The 24,825-nt window shown below is 45.1% G+C and overlaps 2 protein-coding genes across 2 annotated transcripts in view; one reads left to right on the top strand and one right to left on the bottom strand.

Moving 5' to 3' along the window:
* Window positions 1-991: 991 nt before the first annotated feature.
* Window positions 992-2,462, bottom strand: LOC118729467 (CYFIP-related Rac1 interactor B-like). Its single transcript, XM_036457011.2, is given in 3 exon segments — window positions 992-1,405; window positions 1,407-1,769; window positions 2,219-2,462. Coding segments are annotated over 3 exon segments (780 nt in total). The 5' UTR covers window positions 2,266-2,462; the 3' UTR covers window positions 992-1,035.
* Window positions 2,463-3,793: 1,331 nt separating this feature from the next.
* CELF6 (CUGBP Elav-like family member 6) overlaps window positions 3,794-24,825 on the top strand; it is a 40,825-nt gene continuing 19,793 nt past the window's right edge. Inside the window, 4 exon segments of the mRNA XM_036457017.2 lie at window positions 3,794-3,827; window positions 3,830-4,054; window positions 7,695-7,777; window positions 18,835-18,883. Of these exon segments, the coding sequence (XP_036312910.1) occupies window positions 3,794-3,827; window positions 3,830-4,054; window positions 7,695-7,777; window positions 18,835-18,883 (391 nt within the window).

Below are 24,825 nucleotides of genomic sequence, written 5' to 3' on the forward strand. Positions count from 1 at the left end.
GAGCTCGAATATTTGTCAACTTGGTCATATAAAAACCAGCTTTATATATTTTTTCAGTTTTATTATGAATGCGTATTTGTAAAAATTGGAGACAAACATTTTGATTTGATTTACAACTTTTTAAAATCCTCACCTGAAGATAAGTTTATTGATATGAGGTCAGAGAGAAACATTTTGGTGTACTCTTTTTTTTTTTTTTTTTTTTTTTTTTTTTTTTTTAAGAGAGAGAGTGGGAGGGGTGATAGAGAACATATGAGTTGGTTGCCTCCTGCACGCCCCCTGATATGTGCTCTTGACCAGAATGGAATCCAGGACCTTTCAATCTGCAGGCCAGGGCTCTATCCACTGAGCCAAACCAGCTTGGGCATCTTGGTGTACTCTTCAGCCAACTGAGCCACCCAGGCAGGGCGACAACTTTTTTTTTTAGAAAAATGAAAGCTGGCTTTTATTTTATCATCAACAGCCATTCTTTAAACATGAGCATCACAGTTTTAACGTTAGTTAATAAAGTTACTCACCCAACATACATCCTTACAAAAAAGCCAAAATGCAAACTTAAAACTTTAAACAAAAGTCTTACTAATTTAAAAAAAGTTTTTGTGTTTGGTACCATCTGTACAACACAATTAATTTAAACATTTTAATTTAGCTGCACATGGAAAAAGCGGCAGTAGAAAATAAAGTCATTGAGGGTTTTAAATAGCAGAGTAGGCAGTTTCGCCATGCAGGAGAAGCAATATTAAATATTAGTTTTTTAAAAAAATCCACATTTAAAAATATTTAGTTCAAGTCACAGAATTTCTCTCAGTGGAGACCCCAATGTGATGCATGATTAGCTGCCTCAGGCGGCCTGTCTTAAAGGCAACCCCTCCAGGGTATAGCTTGACAGATTTTGGCAGAAAGGAAGTCTTAAGAACAAGTACATGATTTAAAAAGAGGGCAGAGGGAGAGGGAAGAAATAAAACGGCAGTGAGAGAGTAATTGCAATCACTAAAAACTGCGTCCGCGGTCACCGCAGGCTCTCGCTCCGGAGTGTCATTGCAGCACGGATCTGATTTTCTTGGAGGTAGTCTCATCGTTCAAATATTTTGTTGTGTACCTGAGAGCATTGAAAAGACCTTTTACACTATTAGGAGGCTGGTCCTTAAGAACTTTAATACAACCTTTCATATCAATTTTTGAGGTTTTAGCAAATGCTCCCACTGGATGTACATGGTCATAGAGTATGATGATGCCCACCATTACTCTCAAGCAGAACGACACGATCTCTTTGCTTCTAAACCTGTTTCTGTATTCCAGCGTTTCCATCATTACTCTGCACACGCTGGCCGTGGTGCTCAGACAGTCCGTGGTATTTTCTATGGGTAAGTTTTTATTCTCTGATACAAATTTTGTTGTGGCATCACAAGGTTTTCAGCATTGTCGTTGCCTCGGCATAAAACAAAGACATTCGATCTGCCAGCTCATTGTTTACTTCATTTTCTCCTTCTGCTGGAACGTTATTAATCCGCATACGACTCAATGTTCTTCTAAAATAGCTGAAATCATTCTGTATGGCAGGATTTGTCATCTTGAGTTTATCAAACCGGAGTGTGAAGTGAAGGGTTTCTGCAAATTGCTTAGCGAGAGCCTGCTCTCGCTCTAGGTGCTGTGTGGGAGAGTATGAGGTACTTGTCAAGGCTCCCAGAAGACCTCTTAATGCTGCTTCTAACCTCTGAGAAAATTCATAAAATTTCTTTAATTTGCCTACTAGTGGGACAACAGCACCCCTTTACCGGAACCAGCCGGTATTACAGGTCCTGAAGATCGGGCTAGGTGGCTCAGGAAAAGAAAAAAGAAAAGGACAGGAACAGCGGGGCTTCAGGAGGGCTGGAATGCTCGATGGCACTGCAGCAAGTTTATTAAAGACGCAAACTCCTTTATACCCTAAAGCTGGGCATTCCTCCAAATGGCCTTCTCTCGGCATGATGGCTACGTGCCAGTCCCTTAAGACCTACACAGGGAGATAGCTGCTTGGGATATTTCGTCTAGCTGTGCTCTGCTATGTTAATTCAAGGACATGTTTACAGATTCCAATTTTGCACTCACAGCAGAAAGAAGGACACTGTTGCTTGCCATGTCCCCAAGTGACCCGACTCCTGGGGGAGAGCAGGCAGGGCTACCTACCCTTGCTCCATCCCCCGATTCTCAGGTCGGCAGGGGACTCGACTCCAAACACCCCTTCTCTTGTAACTTCTCATCCACTGGATGCTGATGGCCTCTCATATTTCATGACCAGCTCCTCTATATGACTGCAAGTCCTCCAAGATGCCTTCTGCATCTTTTAACACTACATTCACCTGATTATGAATTTCCTTCTTGGACTCTGTAGGCTGGGCATTTTCAAAATCAAGGGAAAAATTTGGCCCCTGCTCAAGGTCTGTGCATGTCAAAACTTTGAGAAGATTCCCCATGTTAAGGTACTTTCAATGTCCAAGAAAAAATGTGCTGCATTGTAGTCTATATCCCTGGTTAGCACTTTAATGAGATTACCCATGCCAGCAAACCTTCAGCCAGTGCTGGTGATTCTGCCCTGGTCCCTCTACCCTGCGCTCGAGCCTCCCCGGGCGCTCAGCCCCGCTCCTCCGCCCTTCTCAAGGCGCGGCGGCGGCTCTTCAGCGGCTCTAGGGGGAGCCACAGGCCCGAAGCAGCGGCCGGACTGGGAGCCCCTCCGCACCTGCCCCTGTGGCGGAGCCGCAACGAGCCAGGCGGCGGCGACGGGGGCGGCTCCAAGCGGGGAGGGCAAGTGACCCCAGAAATATTTAAACACAGTTTGTCTATTTCCCTTGCCCTGGGCTCAGCGAATGTTAGGGGTGGACCTGATCTAAATCTCCTTCACTCTCAGACCGTCAGGTTTCTTGTCTAGAAAAGGTAGATAGCACAAAATTGGGATGAATCAGGTATCTGGGCGTATGGCTAATATAAGTTCCCTCACTCTCCAGAGGAGAAATCGGTGTTCAATGAGTGTTTTTGCAGTTTTCATTTTATTCAAAATTTTCTTTACAATTAAAAAAAAGCAGGGGTGGGAAGACAAACGTGTTTGACGCATGTGGGTAAGGAAATGGTTGAAGACACCAAAGTAAGAGAGGTGTGATGGGGTGGAGTAGGATGGCTCCGAGGAATTGGACTTGGTGGTGGGAATGGAGAAGAGTAAAAACAATCCACCCCTCTGGAAAGGCCCGTGTGCGCCAGAGTGTGAGGAAACAGGTAGCTACGACTCCCACAGACATCACCATGCATAACGAAGAAGTCCAAGGCGCACACGCACTATTTATGGCCACGCCCGCTCACATTTACTGGGAATCTGAAGGTCTGGTTGCCATGGCGAGCAGGAGCTTGTGAGTCCAGCCTCAGCTTCGCCCTCCAACAGAGCCTCATCAACTCCAGCTCTGATTGGCCGCTGCTTCCTTATTATGCAAATTATTTGCGTAGACTCCAAGGACCTCTGCCTGACGTCACCAATCACGAGCTTAGGGCTTGGCTCCGGGAAAGCTCGGGCAGGAACCCAGAGAGCTTCCGACAGCGACCTCAAGCCAAACTCCCTGTTGTTCCGCCTGCTGTCTGGGCCTGCCCCGCCCCGTCCTCGCCCCTTTTTAGTCAGCCCCACCCTCTTTACGCCCCCTTCACCAGGGACCCCGCTCCCTGTGCGGCGTCCCTTCCCTCGCCTCCCTGGGCCCGCCCCCTCCCTTCTGGGAGGGGACAGCGTGACCGGCGGGACGCGCCCGACCAGAGGAAAGGAGGATTGAGCAGGAAGATGGTCGCTGCGCCCGGAGGGTTAGCACCGCCCATCGCCCCGGCCCGCGTTTGGGTTTCAGTACCCCGGACAGCGGCATCTGCTTGAGCAGACTAAACCCAGATCCTGCCGAGCCCATGAAGGACCATGATGCCATAAAGCTCTTCGTGGGGCAGATCCCTCGGGGCTTGGATGAACAGGACCTCAAGTCGCTGTTTGAGGAGTTCGGCCGCATCTACCAGTTGACGGTGCTGAAGGACCGGCTCACCGGCCTCCATAAAGGTGCGCGGGGTCAGCCCAGCCCAGCCCTATCCAGCCCTACCCATCCCTACCCAACCTGCCCAGCCCAGCCCTGTCCAGCCCCAATCCGATTAGAGTTCGGCCCAGCCCAGACTCCAGCCTCAAATGCAGCCCCAACCTTAGCCTTACCTAGATCCAGTCCTACATCAGTCTAATACCAGCCTCACTTCAACCCAGTATCCTTCCCAGTTCACAGAACCCCAAACCCAGAATTTTCTCTGACATGCTCCCTTTCATCATCCCTCTGGTTCCCTGACATGTTCTGCACTCAAACCCCCAACTTCCTACATCTCAACAGTCCCCGACTTTCCGTTGGACTTCCCTCCATCCCTCTCAGCAGACTTCCCAAATCCTGGAATTTGAAAACTTATCCCACCTTCTTGGTCTCTAATAACCTCAATCTCCCAAATGCTGGACGAAATCATTCCTGAATATCTCTATCGTGTGCCACCCTACTCAAACCTACCCATCCATACACATATCTTGGACTTGCACCACTCATTTTGGCCTCCAAGCCCAGCCAACCTGCAGAGCCTTCTTTTGGCTCTTAGACTGACAACCTGAAATGCCACAGGTCCAAACTCGACCCTTTTCAGAACCCAGGCCTAGTTAACTCACAAAATTCAATCCCCCTCCTAGCTCCAAATTCCACCCTCATGTTTAATAGCAAATCTCTCATACCCCTGCCAGAATCACAACATAGTGTTCTGCTTCTGATTTGAGTCCAAAACTCTATCTTCAGCTTAGAATTCCTGCCACCTTGTACTCCCTCATCTCAGGTTTTCTCTCAGCTGAACCCACACTACTTTCATGCTCTAATCTCCCCAATCCTATATCTCATCTTTGTCCCTCCACAATCCTCCTACACTTTTCTGCTTTCCCACCTTAGGGTGAGCCAGGATGAAGAGACAGAAAGGAGTCTTTTCCCTGCCCTTGCTTAAAAGACAGAGACAACATAGTCTTGTGTAGCCACACCCCTTTCTTCCTATAGAGAGAAGGAGGAGGCTGTTTACATGCAGACAAGTTTGTCCAAGCTAGCTGGAGTAAGAGAGCCAGAGTCACACGTCATACATGGGTCAGGGAAGGACATGATATGAGGAGAAATACCTTTATCTCTCCTTACCTTCACCATATTGTGTTTTCAGGATTTGGTGAGAAATTTCACCAAATTTGGTGAGGCAATTTCACCTACTATCCTCTATGATCTTTTTAGGAAAGAAGTTGTGGGCCCTGGGTAACAGCTAAATGTATTTTCATAAGGGCTGAGAGCTGTAATCAGGCTGCTACTGGGGCACCTTTTCCACTGGGCACATTGGAGAGTTCCTATGCACAATAATATAGGGGCTTCAGTAAAATAAATGCCCATAGAAGAACTAGGACCAACTAAGTAGTAGTGTATCTTCTACCTTTTGGGTTGAGGTTATATTAAATGAGGCATAAAAGGACAAGACTATACTACCCAGATTTCTTCTAATTCAGTCCAGTTTCCTATATTGCTATATCTATAGCAATTTACTTTCTTATTTTATAGACACTTATTTCAGTATGTAAGTACAAGCTAATCTTTTAAGGCCATCTTTACAATAAGGGCAGTGTATATTGTAGAATACCTTTAATTCTTACTCTTTTTACCATCAGAGTCTCTGACTATTTCCTTATCCTCTCTCTCCCTCCCTCCCGTTTTTCTTCCCTCCCTCTTTCTCTATTTAGGTTTAATTCTTCCTGTTTTTCATTCATCTGCCTTTACATGCTTCCCTGTCTTTCCATCCCACATCCTTCCATTCCCATACCAGTAGTCCATACAGGCTCCTTTATGCCATAACTGAGCCCCTGAACCTTTCAGACAGGGCCCCATCCCTGCCCAGTTCCAATATCAGTTGATATGGCATGTTGGTAGAAGATGGAGCAGAGATGTAAACAGAATCAGGTGTTTGGTGATTTAGCTCCAAACCAACCTGCAACTCTTCAAGGAAGGGTTGCCTTGCAAGATGATCAGGGAGGGTCTCCAAGTCAGCATCTTCCCCCGCCCCCTCCCCAGCAACAGTGATGTCCAAAAGGCAGAGTGACTCATTTTCCTTTTGGTGGTTGGAGGAGTCAGCCACAGTGCTTTGAAAACAACCTTAGCCTAGGAATTAAGAGACTTCAAATCCAATCCTGCCACTGACACTCTCTGGGCTTCAGTTTCCCTGTTGATACAATAAGTATCTGTCCCAAGAGTTCTCTACGGTTCCTTTCATGCAATAAATGGCAGATATCCACCCACCTTAAGGGGGCACCCAAATAGAAGACAGAAGAAAATGTTCCCATTTGCCTTTCTAGTCTTCTGGTGCAATGAAAAATCGCACCAAGTTCTTTCCCACATCTACTTTCTTTTACTTCAGTCTTTCTCTTTCTTACACTCAAGTCTCTTTAGAAACATATCTTATATCACAACACTGCTTAAAACCCTTTAGTAGCTCTTCACTGCTCCTAGGGAAAAAAGTTCAAAATCCAGACAAGATTATAGATGACCTGATCCTGAATACCTAACTGGCCACTCTGCCCCCATTACCAATCTTCAACCATACTAGCCTTCCATCAATTTCCCCAACACACTGAATTTTTCATATTTTCTCTGTCTGAAATAATCACCACCCTTCTTGTCACCTGGTTAAACTCCATTTATTATTGAGAACTCGATGTATTCTGAGACACTTCTCAATTCTTTGGACTCAGATGCATGCTCCTCATAATCCTTTATGTTATTCCCATGAGGGTGGAGAATGTGTCTGTCTTGTTGCCACTTTATCCCCAAGCCCATCATAATGCCCCACCAAAATAAGTGAGTGAGTGTTCAATGCCTGTTGGAAAGGAAGAGTTCCCTGATCCAATGCAGAGTAAGGTTCTGAGGCTGAACAAAGAGGGTTGGGACTAACCCTTTAGTTCAGTTCAGACCCTTCCTTGGCCTTATTTCTACTGGCTATTTTAAAGAAGTCAGATTTGAGGCACCATAAGCCTTTAAAAGGCCCTATCTTGAAGACTTGGGAGAACTAACAAGATCAAGGTCCTTGGATAGGATGGGAGAGCACTGGAAGGTCTTACCTACAGGAAGCCCTTAAACCAGCCTCATCTTCCAAGCCTCAAATTAACCCATTCTTCAGCTTCAAACTTGGAGGAAGGAAGTATTAAGAAGTTGTGGGGGGAGGGGGGAAGGAAGTGGGGTTCTGGGCTTGGACCCCAACCTTCCTCCTCCTCTTCTGCCTCCTCTCATTGAAAATGAGTTGGGAGATTCTGTATAATTCCAAAAAGAAAAGGGAAAGCTGGGGTTAAAGCTGAAGGCAAAGTGGCTTAGTGAGGTTTAACCTCAGCACGATTATGGCTGGAGTGGTGAGGATAGATGTGGGATTGTATAAGCATGTGACTGGGTGTGAGTACACATGTTCCCTAGGCAGAAGGCCAAGAGAAAATGAGAAAGAGTCAAAGGCACATGAAGCCCCTCCCTTCAGAGAAGGTATGAGGCAGAGAAGAAGCAGTGTTTTTGGTTAAAGGAAAGTGACCTTGAGTTTGTCAATATAATGGGGTCTTATTGGAAGAGTATTTGGTGGTTTCAGGAACTCCCCTGAGCCAGCTTCTTCCTCCCCAGGCTGTGCCTTCCTCACCTACTGCGCCCGGGACTCTGCTCTCAAGGCTCAGAGGGCACTGCACGAGCAGAAGACCCTTCCAGGGGTAAGTCCACCAGCATTTGGATCATGTAGGATCTGGATTGGAACCAGAAACTAGCAGCAGTATCATCTGTGTAGAAGAGAGCTTGCTTGTGCCTGAACAGCTACAGGTTCTTTTTTATATTCAGTCTTCTGGCTCAAAAAAATGGGCTTATTGTATAAAGTGTCCCACCCCATCCTTTAGGAGAGGCATCAGTGTTGTGGGCCATATAATTTGTCCACCTTGGCTAAAATCATGGTTTCTAGTGACATTTGTCACTGGTATGAGCATGGCTACAGATACATAGTTTAGAGGCTCTGCTGGGCTGGTATTCCATGTTCTCCAGTACTAGGATACTTCATTACAGGTACCTCTGGTCCTCTTTCTGTAATTTTTTTTTTGGGATACCTTGACTCACCAAGATTGCCTTCCTTCTATACCTTAAACAGTTGGCTAAAGTTAAGAGAGACACAATTCTACAGGTAGCTGGGACATTATATATCAGTGGCACCTAAATTGGCCTTGGCTAATGGCTAATCACTGGCCAAAAGGCAAAGTGGGATCTATTGACCATGTGGCAGGAACAAAGTGGTGATTGTTAGGAACCAGCATAGGTTCACCAAGACCAAGTAGTCATAGTACCCTCCTCATTTTCTCTTGCCTAAGGAGTGATGTGTCTAAAACAAAAGCACAATGAAATGCCCCTAGTCAGGTCAAACCTGGAACTATATCCAGTTTTAGGCTTCATATTTAAGAGGATCATTAGCCTACCCTGAGGACACCATGATAGGACATAAAATATACTAATATATGGAATTATAGTTTGAAGAAATTGGAGATATTTAGCTGAGAAGATAGGATTTAGCCAGGGAGCTTTAATAGGGAGGCATCATCCTATTTAATAAAAGAGTAATATGCAAATTGACCATCACTCCAACACACAAGACGGCCACCTCCATGTGCTCAAAGATGGCTTCCCCCATATGAACACAAGATGGCCACCATAAGATGGCCAGCAGTGGAGGGCAGTTGGGAGGGACCAGACATGCAAGGGAGGAGAGTTGGGGGTGATCAGGCCTGCAGGGGAGGGCAGTTGGGGGAGGGGGGATCAGGCCTGCAAGGAAGAGCAGTTAAGGGCAATTGGGCTGGCAGGGGAGCAGTTAGGTGTTAATCAGGCTGGCAGGAGAGTAGTTAGGGAGTGATCAGGCTGGCAGACAGAAGCAGTTAGGCCAATCAGGCTGGCAGGCAAGCAGGTGGGAGCCAGCAGTCCTGGATTGTGAGAGGGATGTCCATATTCCCATAAATGGGCAGTCGAACATCCCTCGAGGGGCTCCCAGATTAGAGAGGGTACAAGCTGGGCTGAGGAACTCTCCCCCCCCACCCCATGCATGAATTTCATGCACTGGGCCTCTAGTAACATAATAATTAAGAGTACCAGTTTTCTAGTCTCAAAGACCTGGATTTGAATCCCAGCTCTGCCATTTACCAGTTTGGTGTCTCTGAATACATTACATAGCTTCTTGAACTTCAATTTCCTCCTGTATAAGGAGTGGGTTATACTAACGCTTAGTTCCTAGGCTCTCATGAGGATTAACTGAGGTTTAGTAACAGCCTATCATAGAGTAGGATCTTGATAAACATTATTATTAGGGGTGGGGATAACCACTTTCAGATTCTAAAAAGGGATTTGGTTTTTATAGGTAGCCCCAGGGGCCAGTATCAGGATCAGTGGGTATAAAGAAAAGACACAATAATTTCAGTTCAATATAAAGAAATCATCCCTTTGAATTGCATATGCCTAGAAATGGGACAAGCTTTAACTAGAGATGATCAAGCTATTAATGAGGTGTCTATTAGAATCTATTATGTGATTGAAGCAACTTGAGCCTCACTCTTTGCTGGAAAACAAATCAGTTTCACTAAAAAAGAGATGTTGACAGGAAGCCAGGAAGGCTGGTCAACAACCTTAATTGTTCTAAACCTTTAGTTGAGATATTGTTAGCTGAAGCAGCCTCCACCTTGTTTGTCCTGTGTAAGTTTCTGTTATTTCCTGCCTAAGGGCTACATGTAAATTTCTGTTTATGTTGCCTAAGATGTTTTCCCCAAAACCTCAATAAAAGGGGTGGCAGGGCCAGAGCAGTGAGTAGTTCTCCCACTAGAGTTGGACTACTGCCTGGCCCCCCATGTCACCAAGTTGAATTTCTTCAAGTCTCAAGTCTCTTCATTTGTATGTGGCCCTCCTCCAGAACCCAAACCCTGAATTGGAACTCTTTCCACGCAGGCCATGAAAGAGATTCCTATAACTCTCAATGATTCAGTGTCAAGTAATGCCAACATGCCACCCTCACCAATCCTCTGTATACAGGCTCTGGAGTCAGACAGACCTGAGTATGAATCCAGGCCCCACCTCACTAACTCTGTGACATGGAGCAAGTCTTTATTTCTCTAAGCCTAACCTTCCTCTCTGTAAAACTGAACTCATAGGGATGTTATAATCCAATCTAGTAAAAGAGTAATATGCAAATTAACCATCACTCCACTCAAGCCACGCCCACCAGCCACACCCACCAGCCATGCCCACCAGCCAATCAGAGCGAGTACACAAATTAACCCCAACCAAGATGGCTGCAGCCACAGAGAGCAGTTGAGAGGCTTGGGTTTCAATAGAGGAAGCCAAGCTTTCCACACACCTAGCCAGCCTAAGCCTCCACTCAAGGAAACAAAGTTTCAATTATAGAAGATAAATCCTAAGAAAAATGCTGGCAGCCATGGAGCTGGAAAGAGCAGGCTATGGTTGCCCCCAGCAACGGAGGAAGCAAAGCTTTCTACCTGCCTGGCAGGGCTAGGCCTCCACTCCAGGCTACAAAGTTTCAATTATAGAAGATACATAAAACCAAACAAATGATGGCAGCCACAGAGTGACCAGGGGGCTTGGCTCTGATCCAGGCTACAAAGTTTCAATTGTAGAAGGTAAATTCCAGATACTAGGACCTCTGCTTGGGTCACTGGGGGTGTGTGGTTGGCCTGAAAACCACCATAGGCCCCTCACCCAGGCCACCCCACACCCCAAGAGAATCCCCACCCTGATCCAGGACACCCTTCAGGACAAACCAGCCCACCCCCACCCTGCACCAGGCCTCTATCCTATCTAATAAAAGAGTAATATGCAGATTGACCATCACTCCAACACACAAGATGGCTGCCCACATGTGGTCAAAGATTCTGCCCCTATGTGGACACAAGATGACCAGCAGGGGAGGGCAGTTGAGAGGGACCAGGTCTGCAAGGGAGGGCAGTTGGAGGCGATCAACCCTGTAGGGGAGGGCAGTTAGGGGTAACTAGACCATAGAAGTGGTTAGGGGCAATGAGAAAGGCAGGGAGGTGAGCAGTTGGGAGCCAGCAGTCCTGGATTGTGAGAGTGTTCCCAGATTGGAGAGGGTGCAGGCTGGGCTGAGGGACACCTCCCCTCACCCTGTGCACAAACTTTGTGCACTGGGCCTCTAATAATTAAATAAAAGTGTAATAAAGTGTAATAATAAAAATGTAAAGTGCTTAACTACAGACTGCTTACTGTCTACATAGTACTTGGTAGACAGCAAGCAGTCTATAGTTAGCTGGTAGTAGGAGTAGTTAAATGGTAGCATTAGTTGTAGGAGTAATAGAAATCATTCATCCAACCATAGGATTAAATGACTTCTGCTGCTCAAATTAGAATTATCACTGAGGCAAACTGTAATATTTAATGTAGGAAGCAGCATGGTAAAGATGCAGAGACAAAAGGAACAGGATGAGTATAAAATGAGGTTGAAGCATGGAGGAGAACCTATGGGAGCATGGGCCTGGCCACAAAGAAGATCCATAGAAGGCAGTGGTTGAAGAGGAAACTTTGGATGCTAGGCTGAGGAGTTTGGATTTTATCCTGAAAGCAAGTGAAAGCCCCTGAAGAGAATTAAGATGAACTTTGGAAGAATAAAACCCCTCCTCAACAAGCCATAGGACTCCACAAGATAAGGGATACCTAGAAGACTCTATGAGGCTCAGGGCATCTGATATAAGGCTACTTGGATAATTTCTGGGGGAGAAAAGATAAATGAAGAAGGCAATATTTATTTATTCCAGAACTTTACATGTTTGAAGTCATTTAATATTCTATTCTATGAAGAGGGTTTTGTTATTGGCATCCCCATTTTACAGGTGAAGAAATTGGACATAGAAATTAAGTGACTTGCCCAAGGTCTTGTAGCTACTAATGGGAAGATCTGGGCATTGAGGTCAGCTAATCTGGCTCCAGAATTCATTCACAGTTACCTGAGCCAATGTGGTGACAGACAGAAGTCTAAGATTCTGGAAGGGTTGGTGACTGAATACATCTGCCCCCCTCTGACCATTTCATTTGCAGTCTTCCATCATAGCCTGGCTTCCTTTGGTACTGCAGGAATTGGCTTTATTCACCCTATCTAGTTTAACAAAGTGAAAATTAATGTTTAATTCTCCTAAATGAAAATCAATGTCTTTGTTGGCCAGCCCCAGCAACGTCTGTGCCATCAATTTTTTCTCTGGGCCTGCCAGGGGTAGTGGCAGCTTTAGTCACCTGGCCTCACACCCATACCAGCATGGAGGGAGGTAGTGCCCAGCTCTCTGCAAGCACTAGGTCTTGGGCATAGCTGCTATCTTCTGGAGAGAAAGAATAATATCAATCTGGGCTCCTAGAGACAGACAGGACTACCATTGGGCCCAGGAAATGTTGGGTCAGCTCCAAAGAGAAACCCCTAGGGCAGTGGTCGGCAAACTCATTAGTCAACAGAGCCTAATATCAACAGTACAACAATTGAAATTTCTTTTGAGAGCCAAATTTTTTAAACTTAACCTTTTTCTAATGCCACTTCTTCAAAACAGACTCGCCCAGACCGTAGTATTTTGTGGAAGAGCCATACTCAAAGGGCCAAATAGCCGCATGTGGCTTGAAAGCCACAGTTTGCCAACCAAGGCCCTAAGGTAACCGCTGATCTGGGACCTCTCCTTGGTTCCCTTCCACCTGCTAATTTTTTCACCTATCAAAGCTTGACTTCCTTCAGACTTCAGTCATCAGTTCCATCTTCTGCAGCTCCTTCTCCATGAAGCTAGAAACACTTTTTTCAGTCTTACTTTAGGCTCCAGAATCTACCTAAGGAAAGTGAAGACCAACCTCAGCCCCACCTTCAGAAACTGCCCTCAAATTTGTCTCTCTCCCTGCTTATGACCTTCTTTCCCTTGGGCATCCAGCCCTTCAAACACTGTGAAGGAGATGGTTATAACAGAGTACATTTGCTTTTGCAGGTTGTGTCCTGCACAAAACAGCTTGAGTGGAAAGGGCAGATAGGGGCTAAAATCCAGTCATACTCTACTGACCAAGCCATGTGCAGAAATGTGTCATTCAGAGAATGGGACACATTTTTTCTAAGACACATAAAGGCATTTCTGTGCTAGCAGCCACCCAGTGAATCAGAGCCTTTGTCCTCAAAAATCTGCAAGCCTAGAAGTAACTCATTGCATCTCAGGAGGGTTAACATCTAAGTGTGTAAAAGAAGCATCAGGAGTGAAGAGGGAGAAGCTTCACAGAGGAGATGCTATCAGAGCTGAATAGTGATCAGATCTTATTTAATAAAAGGCTAATATACAAATTGATCCCTAGACTGGGAGTTTGACCAGGGAGTGGGGCCGGCCTGCCAACTGCCCATTGTCTTCTCCCTCTGGCCAGCCTGGCCCAATAGGCCCAATCAGGGTGGTCCAGCCAGACTCTACCAGTGCATAAATTCATGCACTGGGCCTCTAGTGTCATCATATTTGAGGATCTAGAAACCTAAAGACAAAGGCCACTTCTGGAATTCTGGGGTGAGAACTGGTAGAGAAGGTGTCCAGCAAAGATGGCTAAGGCTCCTTGTGAATGGAGAATATTGTGTATTTTGGGCAGCAGGGCAGGCAGGACTCATATATTTTGACTGCCAATCTTGGGATTGGGATCTCGGGCTTTACTGAGAGGCTTGCAATGGAGAACCATTGGGAGATTTTAAGCATGGAAGAGTGAAGGATTGGTTTTAAAAGATCACTCAGGCTACAGTGTGAAGGTTGGTTTGGAAAGGAAGCAACATTGGAAGCAGAATTACCCTTTAGAACACTGTTGCTTGAGTGCAAATGAATGATGACACTAACCTGGAGCTGGGGATAGGGCAGGAATGGGAGAAAAGGAGGAACTTGAGGATTTCTATATATATTCTAGAACCAATGAGGCTTGGTAGTAGATTGAATTAGAGAAGGGGAGTAAGATAGAGCAATGTGCTTAAAATACTAATGTTTGCTTTTTCTCTGCACTCATGACACCTCTCTTAGAATCACCAGTGGTCCCTTCTTCAGGAAAATTCTGATAAACACTCTTTCAATGGTAGGGGAAAGGACTCAGGGCATGAGTGCTGAGTGGAGAGAGGAGTTGGCATCAGAGCAGAAGAGTCTGAAGAGAGCAGTGCTGAGACCAAAGGCATGGATTTTAGGCAAATCAAGGAGAGAGAAAGGGTAGAATTTTGCCTTCCTTCTGTTGATGGGCAGAAGGACCAGGGTCTCGTGCCTATCTATACTGCCTCAAACCTTTCCCACTTCACTACCTGGAGTAGGTTGTTCTCTTCTCTTTCTGATTTTCTCTCTCTTAATTTCCCTTCTAAGGCTGGTTCTTAATAACACATGAGCCTGGACTCTACCTAAGAAACCATCAAGGAAATAAGTGCTCAGCCAAGCTCAAGAGCTCACTTGAGTTCTCATGATAAGTTCTTGGCCAAGGAGGCAAAGGTTCCCAAAAAGGAACCGTGATTATCTCATCCAACTCCCAAGTCTGTCTCCTTGTTGTGGCAGAAACAAGGCAAGGCAGGGTTGCTTGGGAAATTTATGTGTGCAACCCTTTTTCTCCTTCAGCCACATTCAGTGCACCTAAATCATGGGTGTTCTCCCTAACCACTTCACTGTGGAAACCTTAGTCCCAGAGCTCAATTTTGTCCTCATCCTCTTGGGCTACTTTCCTGCAGACTTTCTCTGCACCTCCAAACTGCCAACTTCCCCAAAACCTAAGCTATAAACTGAGAGTCAGCCAACATTTTCTCCTTTCCCTCAATCCCCACATCCACTAGAACTTCAGTCCAGTTAATTCTCCTGAAACATCTCTTGAATCTGTCCATTTCTTTTAGCCCTCTCTAGATTGCCCTCCCCCCTTACCTGTATCACACTGGTTTTTCTACCTCTAATCTGCCCCTTTCAAATCTTTTCTCTGCATGGTGACAGCTCATGGGATATTTCATAAGATTATTCCCCTAGTTAAAATCTTCCCTTAGATCCTTATTGCCTTTGAAATACAACAAAGTTAAAATTCTTTGTCATCATTTTCAAAACCTGTCTTGTTCTGTCCCCTGCCTATTTTTGTTTCACACCCTCCCACTACAAAAAGAAAAGAAGAAGCTCGTATTACATTTGATGCACCTACTAAGAACTAACCATTGTCATTTTTACCACAACCCTGCAAAGTAGGTCATGATTTTCCTTTTTACTAATGTGGCTCAGAGAATTTAGTTGACAGTGGTTGAGCTAGGATTTAAATCTATGTCTATCTGACCCTAAATAATTTATTCTATGCTGGCTACTTCCATGCCCACCAGAACCCTTGCTCCTTATTCAGACTGGCAGCTCCCTCTCCATGCCCAAGGCATCTGGAGTGCTCAGCTTAAAGCCCTACATCTCCCATTATCTCCACATGACCCAATGACTTCAGTCTTGCAAATGAACCCCCAGGTCAAATCTGCCTCCTCTATGAAGTTTTTCCTGAGTCAACCTCTCCACCTGAACTCAGCTTTTCACAGAGCACATTACCTTGCACTCCTCCTGTGGCTTCAGTCCCTCTGTGCCCTTTTTCTTGTGTTCATGTCTTAAAAACAGAGCCCAGAAGCTCAATGCAAAAATCATTGACTTCAGTGTCAGACAGAACTGGGTGCAAATTTTAGCTCAGCTACTTGCCCACCATGTGATCTTAGACATGTGATTATCCTCCCTCACCTTCAGCTTTCTCCTCTACTAGAGGCCCAGTGCAAAAAATTCATTCACGGGTGGTGGTGGGGTGTCCCTCAGCCCTGCCTGTACCCCCTCTAATCTGAAACCCTTCAAGGAATGTCCAACTGCCCGTTTAGGCCTGATCCTAAATGGGCCTAAATGGGCAGTCGGACATCCCTCTCACAATCCAAGACTGCTGGCTCCCAACTGCTCACCTGCCTGCCTTCCTGATTGCCCCTAATCGCTTCTGCCTGCCAGCCTGATTAACCCCCTAACCACTCCCCTACCAGCCTGATTAATGCCTAATTGCACCCCTGCCAGCATGTTTGCCCTTAACTGCCCTCCCCTGCAGGCCTGGTCACCCCTAACTGCCCTCTCCTGCAGGCCTGGACACTCCAACTGATCTCTCCTACAGTCCTGGGTCACCCCTAACTGCTCTCCCCTGCTGGCCTGATCACCCACAACTGCCCTCCCTTGCAGGCCTAGTCCCTCCCAACTGCCCTCCCCTGCTGGCCATCTTGTGGTGACCATCTTGTGTCAACATGGGGGCAGGATCTTTGACCTCATGGCGGAAGCCTCTGCATATTATAATACTCTTTTATCTTATAGGATACTATGGAGACAATGATATTACCTTGCATAGTGGTTGAAAGAAATTTAGAGACAAAGTATATAAAATGCCCAGGAAGGGCCTGGCACACACTAGGCTCTTAGAAAATGGTGGCATTATGTTTCACTCTGTGTGACTTTGAGGATAGGGTTTGTGTGGTCATCACTGTCTCCCCTAAAGGCCCCAGCCTGGGGATATTCACAAAGTTCAGAAAATGCTATTAGCATGCCCAAGTGGTGGAAAGCCTAGCTGCCCAGCTTCTCACTCATAGTCCATGTGGGACATGTACATACCACTTAATTCCAAGTCTCCATCCAAGAATAGAAAAGTTGTAGAGGAGAACAGGGACATCCCCCAGAATACCAATGAGCTCTATGTCCCTGGAAATCCAGCCTAAGGAAGCAGCTGCTGTGGAAACCACTGCTGTCACATGTGCTCATTATTCTAGGCTCCAGAGAGAAATGCTCAATATTTATTTAAGAGTCTTCTCTTCTTCCCCCCCCACCCACTCTCCTCCCTACCTTTCTTTCCTGACCCCTTGCCCCCTCATTTCTTTCTTATCTCCACCAGTGTTTCTCTATTCCCTTGCCCCTTTCTAGGTCTGTTTCTTACTTTCTCTCTCTCTCTCTCATGATTTCTGTCTTCCCATTTATCTTCATCTCGTATCTCTAGTCTTCTATCTCTTGGTCTCTCCTCCACAATCACAGGTGGCCATGCCAAGGGACAAGTCCTATTCTCCTTGTCTCTGGTCCAGACCTGTCCAGCTCACCCTGATCTGCTTGTATTGATTTGTCACCCTCTCTAGACTGCAGCCTGAGTCCTGCTGGTGACTTGGTCCCCACTCACAGTGGCACATTGTAGGTGCTCCACCACCCATGATGAGTGTGTCAGAGCAGATAAGAACATGAGCTTTGGATGAGAGGGTAATAGCACTGATTGAGGCTTGGCCTGTTTTCCTTTCCTTTTTTTTTATTTTTTTTATTTTTTATAAGCCCTCGTCACTCTCCATCTTCAAATTTTATACAAAGTAAATTGCTCAGCTGTGACTGCCAGGGCATTACCATGGTTACTGGGTAGCACTTGCGGCTATGGTAACAGGAAACTGCCTTCTGTCTCAGCAACAAGAACATTGGTAGAGGATGGAATGACTTTTGATTGGTGCAAAAATAGTGCATGTGCTGAGAGGAGAGAGCCAGATCATAACCTTCTCAGGCTATCTGGGTATCAGTACTCCTTCTCCATGACTTGGAAGGCTGCTATTCTTTCCTTCTGGCAATAAAGCTGTCTGTCTCAACAATAATTCATCACACCCTATGCACCCAGTTCTTGGCCATTTACAAAGACCTTTTGTGCCCCCATTATTTCATGTGATCCACAACACCCATGAGAAGAAAGTGAGATGGAGATTCAGTCATGAATTCTCTCAGGGTTATTGGGGAATGGGAATGTGTGGAGTAGAATATATTTACATCACCTAAGAACTTGTAAAATCCCCCAGCCTAAGAATCTGATTTGGTTCCCAAGTGATTCTTATCCACCCCTGATCAGGAAACCCCTGAATTAGGAGGTAAAATTGGTTGGGGCGGGGGTGGGGGGGAGCGGAGGAAGGATCAAGCTGTTTTGGGGGTTTATAGCTTAGATGACTGGAAGAATCAGATTTGGGCAAAAAGATGAACTCTGGTTTTGATATGTCAAGTGGAAGGTGCCAGTGAGACTTTTTAGTGGATACCCAGCAAGCATCTTGGCATGTGGGTCTGAAGCTTAGAAGATAGGTGACTGGATGAGATTATCCAGGGAGAATGAGAAGAGCAGAATGAGCAGGGCTGCAGATGATGCCCTGAAGAATGCCAACATCCATGAGGAAGTGTGGTGACACAAAAACTTGGTAAAGGTTCTCCCCCATTTAACAAGTTGAATAAGAAAGTAGCTTACTGGAAATCATACAACCATTAAATGGCAGAGTTGGGAATAGACAGCATTAAGTCTGTCTGGTTCCAGATTGTTTAATCTAAATGACACAGAATTATATTATATTTGAGGCCACAAATCTACAATATCAGTTCTACTTTCCCACCCAAAGTCTTCAAGGAAGTCTAGGAGCCAGAGGGATAGGCCTCACGTGGTCCCTGCCCAGAGCCCAAGGCAACAGAATCTCATTAGTCTCCGCAGTCTGTCCTGCACTTGCCACTGAACTTCCCAACACCCAACCCTTCAGGTTTTAAGCACCTTGTAAATTCCAGGTTTAAGGAAGGAATCTTAAGAGAAAATATATAATCCCAAATGAGACAGGTGGAGAGCAGAGTTCAAAGGTGCCAGAGCTTAGATCCTAAGGAGTCAGGGATGGAGAAGCCGGGAGGCCCAAGGGCCAGGCAGTCATGCTGACTGGATATGTTGGTCCTATGTCTTTCAGATGAACCGTCCAATCCAAGTGAAACCAGCTTCTAGTGAGGGCCCAGGAGGTAACTTCCCTGCTTGACAAACCTCGGGGTATCACCCAGGTAGGGAATGATGGAACCCCACCTGGAGTCAATTCTACCCATAATTTATTACTAGAACCTCCTTGGGTAAGGGGACAAGTAGGGTCCAGAGTTGCTCCATTCTAGAAACAGTTTAGCCATCCCAGCTCAGACTAAGAAAGGATGAGACCTGACTGGTGTCGCTCAGTTTGTTGAGCATTGTCCTATGCACCAAAAAGTTGCCAGTTCAATTTCTAGTCAGAGCATATGCCAGGGATTGTGGACTCCATCCCTGATAGGAGGTGTGCAAGAAACAGCTGGCAGCTGATTAATGTTTCTCTCTTTCCTTTCCTCTCTAAAAATCAATTTTAAAACCTTAAAAATAAAGAAGAGATGAGGCCCGAGGGTCCCCAGACCCAAAAGAGTCTGGAAAAGCCTAAACAGATGCTGCAGATAGAGGAAAGAGGCTCTTATCACCTTTCCTCTAGAGAGGGTTCATTTCTGTTTTTCCAGGTTCTTCTTTGTTTGAAGAATAAGGCTAGAGTTAGTCTCCTTTTCTAGATTCTTCTGATTGCAGAGAATCCAGTCCACTCTAGGTTGGGCCACTCATTACTTAATTGTAATTGCCTGGCTATTCATGGTCAAAGATGAGATTGATAGACTTTGTAGACCACATTAAGGAATTTGACTCTATGCTGAAGACCATGGAATGACTTTGAAAGGTTTTTAGCTGCACTGTTTCCTGGTGCAGAAAGACCAATGCTCCTTAAGAACAGGTGCGGTTGAAACCTGTGCTTTTTACTTTTTTTTTTTTTTTTACAGAGAGGAAGGGAGATAGATAGAGAGCTAGAAACGTCAATGAGAGAGAAACATCAACCAGCTGCCTCTTGCACATTCCCTACCGGAGATGTGCCCGCAAACAATGTACATGCCCTCGACCGGAATCGAACCTGGGACCCTTCAGTCCACAGACCGATGCTCTACCACTGAGCCAAACCGGCTTCGGCTTACTTTTTTTTTTTTTTTTTTTTTTTTAATAAATCTTCATTGTTCTTATTATTACAAATGTTCCTCTTTCCCCCCCCCTCCATTGCTCCCCTCCACCAGGTTCCCACCCACCCTCTGCCCTTTCCCCACCCCTCATTGTCCTCATCCATGGGTGCACTGTTTATGTTCAGTCTCTTCCCGCACCCCCCTCTCCCCTTTTCCCCGAGAATCGTCAATTCACTCCCCTTCCATACTTCTGATTCTATTATATTCAACAGTTAATATTGTTCATCAGATTTTTTTTAATTTCCTTGGTTTTTAGATTCACTTGTTGATAGTTACGTATTTGTTGTTCATAGTTTTTAATCTTTATTTACTTTCTCTTCCCAAAGAACCCCCTTCAGCAATTCATATAATTCTGGTTTGGCAGTGATGAACACCTTTAGCTTTTTTTTATTATTATTACTGAAGCTCTTTATCTGGCCTTCGATTCTGAGTGATAGCTTTGCTGGGTAGATTATTTTTGGCTGTAGGTTCTTACTATTCATCACTTTGTATATTTCTTGCCATTCCCGTCTGCCTGCATGATTTCTGTTGAGAAATCAGCTGACAATCGTATGGGTGCTCCTTTATAGGTAACTACCTGCTTTGCTCTTGCTGCTTTTAATATTCTCTCTTTGTCTTTTGCTCTTGGAATTTTAATTATGATGTGTCTTGGAGTGGTCCTCTTTGGATTCCTTTTGTTTGGGGTTCTGTGCAATTCCTGGACTTGTAAGTCTATTTCTTTCCCCAGGTGGGGGAAGTTTTCTGCCACTATTTCTTTCAGTTTGTTTTTGATATCTTGCTCTCTCTCATCTTCTGGGACTCCCATAATTCTGATGTTGGTTCACTTGAAGTTGTCCCAGAGGTTTCTTACATTATCTTCAACTTTCTGGATTCTCTTGCCATCTTGCTTCTGTGGAGGAGTGTCTTCTGGCTCTTTATGTTCCAAATCTTTGACTTGATTCTTGCGATCTTCCATTCTGTTTTTAGGACTCTGTATAATATTTTGTATTTCGGACAATGCATTCTTTATTTCTTGTTGAACCCTTATTATTTCTTGTTGATCCCTTATTATTTCTAGTTGATCCCTTTTCATATCCTCATAGGTCTCATTTATTTTATCTGCCTTTTCTAGGAGATTCTTGAACAACCTTTTAAGTGTGGTTTTGAACTCTATATCCAGTCGCTTTTTGTCCTCCATTTCTTTCATTTGTGATCTATTTCCTTGTCTCGGCATTTTCGCAGCTTCCCTGAGTTGGTAGCCTTAAAAGTCTCTGTGTTCTGCCTGGATGGGGCGGAGTTCAGGGTGGAGCCTACAGCCTTGACTTCCATCAACCACGCCCTATGTGGCTCCTGAGTCTCAGTGTTCCTCAGTGTCCTTTGGTACTCCCTGCAAGCACCTCTGAGAGTGAGGTGCCCTCGAGTTTCGCCTGCTACCAAAGAGTCTAGTCTCTCCCCAAATGAGCCCGGAACTGGGGTTCAGTTCAGTTGGAAGTGGGATTGGAAGTGGGGTTCAGAGCAGTCTGGAGCTTTTGTCTCCTTCCCGCCAGGGCAATCCCGAGGCACAGCCAACTGTCCTTTTTCTGCTCGCAATGTGCGTGCCTCCAGGGGTTCTGCCTTTCACCGCTCCTCCGAGTTTCTGCCTTACAGCCCAGTCTCTCTCTGTATGAGCCTGGGTCCCCAGGGTCTGGCCTACAACTGGGGTTCAGTGCAGTCGGAACTGGGGCTCAGCACAATCCGGAGCTTTTGTCTCCTTCCCGCTAGGGCAATCTAGCAGCAGAGTCAACAATCCGTCCTCTGCGTGCAATGTGTGCACCTCCGGGGGCTCTGCCTTTCACCGTTCCCCTGATATTCCATCTCACAGCCCAGGCTCTCTCTGTTTGAGCCTGGGTCCCCAGGGTCTGGCCTAGAATTGGGGTTCAGCGCTGTTGGGTCTGGGGTTCAGCACAGTCAGGAGCTTTTATCTCCTTCCCTCTAGGGAACGCCAGCCAGGCTCTCAGCCGCCCCCTCCTCTCCGGCTCTGTTCTCTCCGCGCGTGCTGCATGTCTCTGTACCTTAGGCTTTTACAGCTCCTCTGCTCTTCCTTCTGGTTTTTTCCTTGCTTCTCATTCTAGAATTTCCAGTCAGTCGACTTTCCCATAGTTCTGGGTAATGTCCGTTTTATATTTTAGTTGTATTTTATTGAAATTGTTGTGCGCGGCTGCGATTAGGTGTTTACCTGTGCAGCCATCTTGGATCCTCCCTATTCCGGATGTCTTATTTTTTCCATGGCGTCAGTTCTTGATGTCTTTCTCCCTTTTCATTCACCTGTAGCCCTCCCTGATGCCTGCTGACTATATTCCTTAGATAAGCCTCTGCCTGCCTTACCCAAGATCAGCCATGGCTTTATTAGAAGAAAGAAGCTTTGCAAGGTCAGGGAGAGAATGGCATCCAAATGACAGACATTTATTGACCTCCACCCATTCTGCATACCCTCTCAGACTTCATGCTCAGAACAAGGGGCTCTGGTAGCTCCATGGTTCTATTGTAGAGTTAATTCCTCTAAAAAAATTCTTCTTTCATCCTTTTAGATTCTCTGACCTCTGGTCTCCAATTCTCAGTTTCTGGTCAAGATGGTATCACCCCTTCTTTGCCTAAAGATATATTACTAAGTTTTCTTCTTCCCCTTCACACAATATCCTCCTTTCCCATATCATTCTTTCCAGACTGGTCTTTGAGAAGTTCCAGGCCACATACCAAACCTCTGGTTTACTTGTCCCAAAAATTTCTGCTTGAAATTCTGTTAGCATCAAGGTCATTGTTGGCCAGCTTCTATGCCCTAGCTACAAACACTATAGTCCCACAGCTGAGAGTATCCAATGGGCTAAGAAGCAGACAGGCTGGGATGCAGTTTATTTAACCATCCAATCAATATCTTCTACTCCATATTAGAAATACAGATGTGAGCAAGGCTGACCCGGCACTTGGCCTCATGGAGCTCTATATCAATGTGTAATTCAGCGTGATCAGTTCTTTTCAAGTCCTGGGAGAACTGTAGGGACGCAAACAAAAGGCACATAATTAGTTAGGGAGGTCAAAATGGACTCCCAGAGGTAGAAATGTTTAAGCTGAAATATGAAGGATGAACAAGAAGCAGTCAGTAAAAAAAGGAGGAAGGGGGTGGGCAGGCATTTCAGTCAAAGAGAATAGCATGCCCAGAGCTCAGAATGTGATGCAACTTGGAACTAAGTTCACAGTGCTGGGGGCTCTCCTGTTGTTTGGAATCCAACACTTCTTGTCAGATTGAGGGCAGTTGCACAAAGGAAGCCTCCATGCTAATAATGCTTCTGCTTGTTTTGGCCCATATGTCCTGGTCATCTGGGCCCCAACCAATAGCACCAGCCTGAGTTTATCATTTTTCTCTTCCTTTTCATACAAGTTTTTCAAGTATCACATCATTGATTAATTCTGTGCATGTAGTATCCCACTTCAATACCTGTTTATATTCAGATCAGCTCAAGAGATCAAGAAAAGCAAATCTGGCCTGAAATAGGTGTGGCAGTAGAATTTATAATTCTAGTAGTTACATGCTACACAGATATTTCTTGACAAGTGATGGGTCTTAAGTAATATATATTCCAAATGCATCCATGGATAATCCTTCATGCAGGTTTTGATGACAAGATCTCTCAATTCCTCCCTGTTCTCACTCCTAGTTTCTAAATGTTCTCTACCACATACTTGAGAGAGAGGAGACATGTGTATTAAGTCTTGGGCCTTTACAATTTCTAAGTATTTTACTACCAACTGATCTGTGTTAGATAATCTTCTGACTAATCAAAATGTGTTCATTTTCTTTTTTTTACATTCTTTTTTAAGTTTAATAAATCTTTATTGTTCAGATTATTACAACTTTTCCTCTTTCCCACCCCCCATAGCTCCCTTCCACCAGCTTCTCACCCTATCCTCTGCCCCTACCTCACTCCCACTGTCCTCATCCACAGTTGAATGCTTTCTGTCCAGTCTCTTCCTGAACCCTCCACACCTTTCCCCTGAGAATTTTCAGTCTATTCCTTTTCTATAACCCTGATTCTATTATATTCACCAGTTTATTCTGTTCATCAGATTTTTAAAAAATATATATTTTATTGAATTTTTTACAGAGAGGAAGAGAGAGGGATAGAGAGTTAGGAGCACCGATGAGAGAGAATCATTGATCAGCTGCCTCTTGCACACCCCCTACTAGTTTGGTATTGATGAACTCCTTTAGATTTTCCTTATCTGTGAAGCTCTTCATCTGACCTTCAATTCTGAATAAAAGCTTTGCTGGGTAGAGTAATCTTGGTTGTACCTTTTCCCCCAAAAATAAGACATTCTCTGAAAATAAGACCTAGCACATGAAAAGATAAGACATCGCCTGAAAATAAGACTTAGCACGACTTTGGGAGAAAAAATTAATATAAGTCACTATCTTATTTTCTGGGAAACAGGGTAGGTTCTTGCTGTTCATCACTTTGAATATTTCTTGCCACTCCTTTCTGACCTGCATAGTTCCTGTTGAGAAATCAGCTGACAATTGTATGGGTGCTTCCTTGTAGGTAATTAACTATTTTTCTCTTGCTGCTTTTAATATTCTCTGTCTTTTGCTCTTGGCATTTTAATTATTATGTGTCTTGGTGTGGTCCTCTTTGGATTTCTTTTGTTTGGGGTTCTGTGCACTTCCTGGGCTTGTAAGTCTATTTCTTTCACCAGGTGGGGAAGTTTTCAGTTATTTTTTCTTCAGTATCTTTTAAAATATATATATATATATATTATTGATTTTTTACAGAGAGAAAGAAAGAAGGACAGAGAGTTAGAAACATCGATAAGAGAGAATCATCTATCAGCAGCCTCTTGCTCTGTAGATGTTGGAGATTAAACCTTTATCAGTGGTATTA

Source organism: Pipistrellus kuhlii, unplaced genomic scaffold, assembly GCF_014108245.1.
Source record: "Pipistrellus kuhlii isolate mPipKuh1 unplaced genomic scaffold, mPipKuh1.p scaffold_m20_p_1, whole genome shotgun sequence".
Lineage (NCBI taxonomy): Eukaryota > Metazoa > Chordata > Mammalia > Chiroptera > Vespertilionidae > Pipistrellus > Pipistrellus kuhlii.